At 49.9% G+C, this 11402-nt stretch overlaps 2 protein-coding genes across 2 annotated transcripts; both read left to right on the top strand.

The window, feature by feature from the left end:
* Positions 1 to 1050: 1050 nt before the first annotated feature.
* On the top strand, positions 1051 to 8303 carry LOC128240963 (mucin-2-like; the record flags this gene model as incomplete). The annotated part of the gene is made up of 7 exons (XM_052957951.1): positions 1051 to 1662; positions 3463 to 4174; positions 5189 to 5830; positions 6299 to 6517; positions 6632 to 7068; positions 7261 to 8062; positions 8269 to 8303. Coding segments are annotated over 7 exons (3459 nt in total), but the record flags the coding sequence as incomplete, so codon positions are not given.
* A 139-nt stretch (positions 8304 to 8442) lies between these two features.
* LOC128240962 (integumentary mucin C.1-like) lies at positions 8443 to 9663 on the top strand (the record flags this gene model as incomplete). Its single annotated transcript, XM_052957950.1, has 3 exons — positions 8443 to 8520; positions 9199 to 9349; positions 9563 to 9663. Coding segments are annotated over 3 exons (330 nt in total), but the record flags the coding sequence as incomplete, so codon positions are not given.
* Between the last annotated feature and the right edge of the window lie 1739 nt (positions 9664 to 11402).

Below are 11402 nucleotides of genomic sequence, written 5' to 3'. Positions count from 1 at the left end.
ACCACTACTACTGAGCCCACTACTGGTTTACCAACCACCACTACTACTGAGCCCACTACTGGTTGGCCTACCACCACTACTACTGAGCCCACTACTAGTTTACCTACCACCACTACTACTGAGGCCACTACTGGTTTACCTACCACCACTACTACAGAGGCCACCACTGGATTGACTACAACCACTACTACTGAGCCCACTACTGGTTTGTCTACCAACACTACTACTGAGCCCACTACTGGTTTACCTACCACCACTACTACTGAGCCCACTACAGGTTTACCTACCACCACTACTACTGAGCCCACCACTGGTTTACCTACCACCACTACAACTGAGCCCACTACTGGTTTACCTAGCACCACTACTACTGAGCCCACTACTGGTTTACCTACCACCACTACTACTGAGCCCACAACTGGTTTACCTAGCACCACTACTACTGAGCCCACTACTGGTTTACCTAACAACACTACTACTGAGCCCACTACTGGTTTACCTACCAACACTACTACTGAGCCCACTACTGGTTTACCTACCACCATTACTACTGAGCCCACTAATGGTTTTTCTACCACCACTACTACTGAGACCACTACTGGTTTGCCTTCCACCACTACTACAGAGCCCACTACTGGTTTGCCTACCACCACAACTACTGAGCCCACTACTGGTTTACCTACCACCACTACTACAGAGGCCACTACTGGTTTACCTACCACCACTACTACTGAGCCCACTACTGGTTTACCTACCACCACTACTACTGAGCCCACTACTGGTTTACCTACCACCACTACTACTGAGCCCACTACTGGTTTACCTACCACCACTACTACTAAGCCCACTACTGGTTTACCTACCACCACTACTACTGAGCCCACTATTGGTTTACCTACCACCACTACTACTGAGCCCATTAATAGTTTACCTACCACCACTACCACTGAGCCCACTACTGGATTACCTTCCACCACTACTACCGAGCCCACTACTGGTTTACCTACCACCACTACTACTGAGCCCACTACTGGTTTACCTACCACCACTTCTACCGGGCCTACTACTGGTTTACCTACCACCACTACTACCGAGCCCACTACTGGTTGGTCTACCACCACTACTACCGAGCCCACTACTGGTTTACCTACCACCACTACTACTGAGCCCACTACTGGTTTACATACCACCACTACTACTGAGCCCACTACTGGTTTGTCTACCATCACTACTACTGAGACCAACACTGGTTTGTCTACCACCACTACTACTGAACCCACTACTGGTTTACCTACCACCACTACTACCGAGCCCACTACTGGTTTGCCTATCACAACTACCACCGAGCCCACTACTGGTTTACCTACCACCACTACTACCGAGCCCACTACTGGTTTGCCTATCACAACTACCACCGAGCCCACTACTGGTTTACCTACCACCACTACTACTGAGCCCACTACTGGTTTACCTACCAACACTATTACTGAGCCCACTACTGGTTTACCTACCACCACTACTACTGAGCCCACTACTGGTTTACCTACCACCACTTCTTCTGAGCCCACTACTGGTTTACCTACCACCACTACTACTGAGCCCACTACTGGTTTACCTACCACCACTACTACTGAGCCCACTACTGGTTTACCTACCACCACTACTACTGAGCCCACTACTGGTTTGCCTACCACCACTACTACTGAGCCCACTACTGGTTTGCCTACCACCACTTCTACTGAGCCCACCAATGGTTTACCTACCACCACTTCTACTGAGCCCACTTATAGTTTACCTACCACCACTACTACCGAGCCCACTACTGGTTTACCTACCACCACTACTACTGAGCCCACTACTGGTTTACCTACCACCACTACTACTGAGCCCATTACTGGTTTACCTACCATCACTACTACCGTGCCAACTACTGGTTTACATACCACCACTACTACTGAGCCCACCACTGGTTTGCCTACCACCACTACTACTGAGCCCACAACTGGTTTACATACCACCACTACTACTGAGCCCACCACTGGTTTACCTACCACCACTACTACTGAGCCCACTACTGGTTTACCTACCACCACTACTACTGAGCCCATTACTGGTTTACCTACCACCACTACTACCGAGCCCACTACTGGTTTACCAAACACCACTACTACAGAGGCCACAACTGGATTGACAACCACCACTACTACTGAGCCCACTACTGGTTTACCTAACACCACTACTACCGAGCCCACTACTGGATTGACTACCACCACTACTACTGAGCCCACTACTGGTTTACCTACCACCACTACTACTGAGCCCACTACTGCTTTGCCTACCACCACTACTACTGAGCCCACTACTAATTTGCCTACCACCACTACTACTGAGCCCATTACTGGTTTACCTACCACCACTACTACCGAGCCCACTACTGGTTTACCTACCACCACTACTACAGAGGCCACCACTGGATTGATTACCACCACTACTACTGAGCCCACTACTGGTTTACCTAACACCACTACTACCGAGCCCACTACTGGATTGACTACCACCACTACTTCTGAGCCCACTACTGGTTTGCCTACCACCACTACTACTGAGCCCACCACTGGTTTACCTACCACCACTACTACTGAGCCCACTACTGGTTTACCTACCATCACTACTACTGAGCCCATTACTGGTTTACCTACCACCACTACTACTGAGGCCACTACTGGTTTACCTACCACCACTACTACAGAGGCCACCACTGGATTGACTACCACCACTACTACTGAGCCCACTACTGGTTTACCTTCCACCACTACTACCGAGCCCACAACTGGTTTACCTACCACCACTACTACCGAGCCCACTACTGGTTTACCTAACAGCACTTCTACCGAGCCCACTACTGGTTTACCTACCACCACTACTACAGAGGCCACTACTGGTTTACCTACTACCACTACTACTGAGCCCATTACTGGTTTACCTACCACCACTACTACTGAGCCCATTACTGGTTTACCTACCACCACTACTACTGAGCCCACTACTGGTTTACCTACCACCACTACTACTGAGCCCACTACTGGTTTACCTACCACCACTACTACTGAGCCCACTATTGGTTTACCTACCACCACTACTAATGAGCCCACTAATAGTTTACCTACCACCACTACAACTGAGCCCACTACTGGATTACCTACCACCACTACTACCGAGCCCACTACTGGTTTACCTACCACCACTACTACTGAGCCCACTACTGGTTTACTTACCACCACTACTACCAGGCCCACTACAGGTTGGTCTACCACCACCACTACTGAGCCCACTACTGGTTGGCCTACCAACACAACTACTGAGCCCACTACTGGTTTACATACCACCACTACTACTGAGCCCACTACTGGTTTGTCTACCACCACTACTACTGAGCCCACTACTGGTTTGTCTACCACCACTACTACTGAACCCACTACTGGTTTGTCTACCACCACTACTACTGAGCCCACTACTGGTTTGTCAACCACCACTACTACTGAGCCCACTACTGGTTTACCTAACACCACTACCACCACTTCTACCGAGCCCACTAATAGTTTACCTACCACCACTACTACCGAGCCCACTACTGGTTTACCTACCACCACTACTACTGAGCCCACTACTGGTTTACCTAACACCACTACTACTGAGCCCACTACTGGTTTACCTACCACCACTACTACCGTGCCAACTACTGGTTTACCTACCACCACTACTACCGAGCCCACCACTGGTTTGCCTACCACCACTACTACTGAGCCCACAACTGGTTTACATATCACCACTACTACTGAGCCCACCACTGGCTTACCTACCACCACTACTACTGAGCCCACTACTGGTTTACCTACCACCACTACTACCGAGCCCACTACTGGTTTACCTACCACCACTACTACCGAGCCCACTACTGGTTTACCTACCTCCACTACTACAGAGGCCACCACTGGATTGACTACCACCACTGCTACTGAGCCCACTACTGGTTTACCTACCACCACTACTACCGAGCCCACTACTGGATTGACTACCACCACTACTACTGAGCCCACTACTGGTTTACCTACCACCACTACAACTGAGCCCACTACTGGTTTACCTACAACCACTACAACTGAGCCCACTACTAATTTGCCTACCACCACTATTACTGAGCCCACCACTGGTTTACCTACCACCACTACTACTGAGCCCACTACTGGTTTACCTACCACCACTACTACTGAGCCCATTACTGGTTTACCTACCACCACTACTACTGCGGCCACTACTGGTTTACCTACCACCACTACTACAGAGGCCACCACTGGATTGACTACCACCACTACTACTGAGCCCACTACTGATTTACCTACCACCACTACAACCGAGCCCACTACTGGTTTACCTACCACCACTACTACCGAGCCCACTACTGGTTTACCTAACACCACTTCTACCGAGCCCACTACTGGTTTACCTACCACCACTACTACTGAGCCCACTACTGGTTTACCTACCACCACTACTACTGAGCAAACTATTGGTTTACCTACCACCACTACTACTGAGCCCACTACTGGTTTACCTACCATCACTACTACTGAACCCACTACTGGTTTACCTACCACCACTACTACAGAGCCCACTACTGGTTTACCTACCACCACTACTAATGAGCCCACTACTGATTTACCTACCACCACTCCTACAGAGGCCACCACTGGATTGACTACCACCATTACTACCGAGCCCACTACTGGTTTACCTACCACCACTACTACCGAGACCACTACTGGTTTACCTACCACCACTACTACAGAGCCCACTACTGGTTTACCTACCACCACTACTACTGAGCCCACTACTGCTTTACCTACCACGACTACTACTGAGCCCACTATTGGTTTACCTACCACCACTACTAATGAGCCCACTAATAGTTTACCTACCACCACTAACACTGAGCCCACTACTGGATTACCAACCACCACTACTACCGAGCCCACTACTGGTTTACCTACCAACACTACTACTGAGCCCACTACTGGTTTACTTACCACCACTACTACCGGGCCCACTACATGTTGGTCTACCACCACCACTACTGAGCCCACTACTGGTTGGCCTACCACCACAACTACTGAGCCCACTACTGGTTTACATACCACCACTACTACTGAGCCCACTACTGGTTTGTCTACCACCACTACTACTGAGCCCACCACTGGTTTGTCTACCACCACTACTACTGAACCCACTACTGGTTTGTCTACCACCACTACTACTGAGCCCACTACTGGTTTGTCAACCACCACTACTATTGAGCCCACTACTGGTTTACCTAACACCACTACTACCGAGCCCACTACTGGTTTACCTACCACCACTACTACCGAGCCCACTACTGGTTTACCTACCACCACTACTACCGAGCCCACTACTGGTTTACCTACCACCACTACTACAGAGGCCACCACTGGATTGACTACCACCACTACTACTGAGCCCACTACTGGTTTACCTACCACCACTACTACCGAGCCCACTACTGGATTGACTACCACCACTACTACTGAGCCCACTACTGGTTTACCTACCACCACTACAACTGAGCCCACTACTAATTTGCCTACCACCACTACTACTAAGCCCACCACTGGTTTACCTACCACCACTACTACTGAGCCCACTACTGGTTTACCTACCACCACTACTACTGAGCCCATTACTGGTTTACCTACCACCACTACTACTGAGGCCACTACTGGTTTACCTACCACCACTACTACAGAGGCCACTACTGGTTTACCTACCACCACTACTACAGAGTCCACCACTGGATTGACTACCACCACTACTACTGAGCCCACTACTGGTTGACTTACAACCACTACTACTGAGCCCAATACTGGTTTACCTACCACCACTTCTACCGAGCCCACTACTGGTTTACCTAACACCATTTCTACCGAGCCCACTACTGGTTTACCTACCACCACTACTACAGAGCCCACTACTGGTTTACCTACCACCACTACTACTGAGCAAACTACTGGTTTACCTACCACCACTACTACTGAGCCCACTACTGGTTTACCTACCACCACTACTACTGAACCCACTACTGGTTTACCTACCACCACTACTACAGAGCCCACCACTGATTTACCTACCACCACTACTACTGAGCCTACTACTGGTTTACCTACCACCACTACTACAGAGCTCACTACTGGTTTACCTACCACCACTACTACTGAGGCCACTACAGGTTTACCTACCACCACTACTACCGAGCCCACTACTGGTTTGCCTATCACCACTACTACCGAGCCAACTGCTGGTTTACCTACCACGACTACTACTGGGCCCACTACTGGTTTGCCTATCACCACTACTACCGAGCCCACTACTGGATTGACTACCACCACTACTACTGAGCCCACTACTGGTTTACCTACCACCACTACTACTGAGCCCACTACTGGTTTACCTACCACCACTACTACTGAGCCCATTACTGGCTTACCTACCACCACTAATACCGAGCCCACTACTGGTTTACCTTCCACCACTACTACCGAGGCCACCACTGGATTGACTACCACCACTACTACTGAGCCCACTACTGGTTTACCTACCACCACTACTACCGAGCCCACTACTGGTTTACCTACCACCACTACTACTGAGCCCACTACTGGTTTACCTACCACCACTACTACTGAGCCCACTACTGGTTGGCCTACCACCACTACTACTGAGCCCACTACTGGTTTACCTACCACCACTACTACTGAGCCCACTACTGGTTTACCTACCACCACTACTACAGAGGCCACCACTGGATTGACTACAACCACTACTACTGAGCCCACTACTGGTTTGTCTACCAACACTACTACTGAGCCCACTACTGGTTTACCTACCACCACTACTACTGAGCCCACTACTGGTTTACCGACCACCACTACTACTGAGCCCACCACTGGTTTACCTACCACCACTACAACTGAGCCCACTACTGGTTTACCTACCACCACTACTACTGAGCCCACTACTGGTTTACCTACCACCACTACTACTGAGCCCACTACTGGTTTACCTACCACCACTACTACTGAGCCCACTACTGGTTTACCTACCAACACTACTACTGAGCCCACTACTGGTTTACCTACCACCACTACTACTGAGCCCACTACTGGTTTACCTACCACCACTACTACTGAGCCCACTAATGGTTTTTCTACCACCACTACTTCTGAGACCACTACTGGTTTGCCTACCACCACTACTACAGAGCCCACTACTGGTTTACCTACCACCACTACTACTGAGCCCACTACTGGTTTACCTACCACCACTACTACAGAGGCCACTACTGGTTTACCTACCACCACTACTACTGAGCCCACTACTGGTTTACCTACCACCACTACTACTGAGCCCACTACTGGTTTACCTACCACCACTACTACTGAGCCCACTACTGGTTTACCTACCACCACTACTACTGAACCCACTACTGGTTTACCTACCACCACTACTACAGAGCCCACCACTGGTTTACCTACCACGACTACTACTGAGCCTACTACTGGTTTACCTACCACCACTACTACAGAGCCCACTACTGGTTTACCTACCACCACTACTACTGAGGCCACTACTGGTTTACCTTCCACCACTACTACCGAGCCCACTACTGGTTTGCCTATCACCACTACTACCGAGCCAACTACTGGTTTACCTACCACGACTACTACTGGGCCCACTACTGGTTTACCTAACACCACTACTACCGAGCCCACTACTGGATTGACTACCACCACTACAACTGAGCCCACTACTGGTTTACCTACCACCACTACTACTGAGCCCACTACTGGTTTACCTACCACCACTACTACCGAGCCCACTACTGGTTTACCTACCACCACTACTACCGAGCCCACTACTGGTTTACCTACCACCACTACTACAGAGGCCACCACTGGATTGACTACCACCACTACTATTGAGCCCACTACTGGTTTACCTAACACCACTACTACCGAGCCCACTACTGGTTTACCTACCACCACTACTACCGAGCCCACTACTGGTTTACCTACCACCACTACTACCGAGCCCACTACTGGTTTACCTACCACCACTACTACAGAGGCCACCACTGGATTGACTACCACCACTACTACTGAGCCCACTACTGGTTTACCTACCACCACTACTACCGAGCCCACTACTGGATTGACTACCACCACTACTACTGAGCCCACTACTGGTTTACCTACCACCACTACAACTGAGCCCACTACTAATTTGCCTACCACCACTACTACTAAGCCCACCACTGGTTTACCTACCACCACTACTACTGAGCCCACTACTGGTTTACCTACCACCACTACTACTGAGCCCACTACTGGTTTACCTACCACCACTACTACTGAGGCCACTACTGGTTTACCTACCACCACTACTACAGAGGCCACTACTGGTTTACCTACCACCACTACTACAGAGTCCACCACTGGATTGACTACCACCACTACTACTGAGCCCACTACTGGTTTACTTACCACCACTACTACTGAGCCCAATACTGGTTTACCTACCACCACTTCTACCGAGCCCACTACTGGTTTACCTAACACCATTTCTACCGAGCCCACTACTGGTTTACCTACCACCACTACTACTGAGCCCACTACTGGTTTACCTACCACCACTACTACTGAGCAAACTACTGGTTTACCTACCACCACTACTACTGAGCCCACTACTGGTTTACCTACCACCACTACTACTGAACCCACTACTGGTTTACCTACCACCACTACTACAGAGCCCACCACTGATTTACCTACCACCACTACTACTGAGCCTACTACTGGTTTACCTACCACCACTACTACAGAGCCCACTACTGGTTTACCTACCACCACTACTACTGAGGCCACTACAGGTTTACCTACCACCACTACTACCGAGCCCACTACTGGTTTGCCTATCACCACTACTACCGAGCCAACTGCTGGTTTACCTACCACGACTACTACTGGGCCCACTACTGGTTTACCTAACACCACTACTACCGAGCCCACTACTGGATTGACTACCACCACTACTACTGAGCCCACTACTGGTTTACCTACCACCACTACTACTGAGCCCACTACTGGTTTACCTACCACCACTACTACTGAGCCCATTACTGGCTTACCTACTACCACTAATACCGAGCCCACTACTGGTTTACCTTCCACCACTACTACCGAGGCCACCACTGGATTGACTACCACCACTACTACTGAGCCCACTACTGGTTTACCTACCACCACTACTACCGAGCCCACTACTGGTTTACCTACCACCACTACTACTGAGCCCACTACTGGTTTACCTACCACCACTACTACTGAGCCCACTACTGGTTGGCCTACCACCACTACTACTGAGCCCACTACTGGTTTACCTACCACCACTACTACTGAGCCCACTACTGGTTTACCTACCACCACTACTACAGAGGCCACCACTGGATTGACTACAACCACTACTACTGAGCCAACTACTGGTTTGTCTACCAACACTACTACTGAGCCCACTACTGGTTTACCTACCACCACTACTACTGAGCCCACTACTGGTTTACCTACCACCACTACTACTGAGCCCACCACTGGTTTACCTACCACCACTACAACTGAGCCCACTACTGGTTTACCTACCACCACTACTACTGAGCCCACTACTGGTTTACCTACCACCACTACTACTGAGCCCACTACTGGTTTACCTACCACCACTACTACTGAGCCCACTACTGGTTTACCTACCAACACTACTAATGAGCCCACTACTGGTTTACCTACCACCACTACTACTGAGCCCACTACTGGTTTACCTACCACCATTACTACTGAGCCCACTAATGGTTTTTCTACCACCACTACTTCTGAGACCACTACTGGTTTGCCTACCACCACTACTACAGAGCCCACTACTGGTTTGCCTACCACCACTACTACTGAGCCCACTACTGGTTTACCTACCACCACTACTACAGAGGCCACTACTGGTTTACCTACCACCACTACTACTGAGCCCACTACTGGTTTACCTACCACCACTACTACTGAGCCCACTACTGGTTTACCTACCACCACTACTACTGAGCCCACTACTGGTTTACCTACCACCACTACTACTGAACCCACTACTGGTTTAGCTACCACCACTACTACAGAGCCCACCACTGGTTTACCTACCACGACTACTACTGAGCCTACTACTGGTTTACCTACCACCACTACTACAGAGCCCACTACTGGTTTACCTACCACCACTACTACTGAGGCCACTACTGGTTTACCTACCACCACTACTACCGAGCCCACTACTGGTTTGCCTATCACCACTACTACCGAGCCAACTACTGGTTTACCTACCACGACTACTACTGGGCCCACTACTGGTTTACCTAACACCACTACTACCGAGCCTACTACTGGATTGACTACCACCACTACTACTGAGCCCACTACTGGTTTACCTACCACCACTACTACTGAGCCCACTACTGGTTTACCTACCACCACTACTACCGAGCCCACTACTGGTTTACCTACCACCACTACTACCGAGCCCACTACTGGTTTACCTACCACCACTACTACAGAGGCCACCACTGGATTGACTACCACCACTACTACTGAGCCCACTACTGGTTTACCTACCACCACTACTACCGAGCCCACTACTGGATTGACTACCACCACTACTACTGAGCCCACTACTGGTTTACCTACCACCACTACAACTGAGCCCACTACTAATTTGCCTACCACCACTACTACTAAGCCCACCACTGGTTTACCTACCACCACTACTACTGAGCCCACTACTGGTTTACCTACCACCACTACTACTGAGCCCATTACTGGTTTACCTACCACCACTACTACTGAGGCCACTACTGGTTTACCTACCACCACTACTACAGAGGCCACTACTGGTTTACATACCACCACTACTACAGAGGCCACCACTGGATTGACTACCACCACTACTACTGAGCCCACTACTGATTTACCTACCACCATTACTACCGAGCCCACTACTGGTTTACCTACCACCACTTCTACCGAGCCCACTACTGGTTTACCTAACACCACTTCTACCGAGCCCATAACTGGTTTACCTACCACCACTACTACTGAGCCCACTACTGGTTTACCTACCACCACTACTACTGAGCAAACTACTGGTTTACCTACCACCACTACTACTGAGCCCACTACTGGTTTACCTACCACCACTACTACTGAACCCACTACTGGTTTACCTACCACCACTACTACAGAGCC

The sequence above is a fragment of the Mya arenaria genome, chromosome 7 (assembly GCF_026914265.1).
Source record: "Mya arenaria isolate MELC-2E11 chromosome 7, ASM2691426v1".
NCBI classification, from domain to species: domain Eukaryota; kingdom Metazoa; phylum Mollusca; class Bivalvia; order Myida; family Myidae; genus Mya; species Mya arenaria.
Note: the sequence above shows the minus strand (reverse complement) of the source record. Positions and strands in the feature narration are given on the sequence as shown.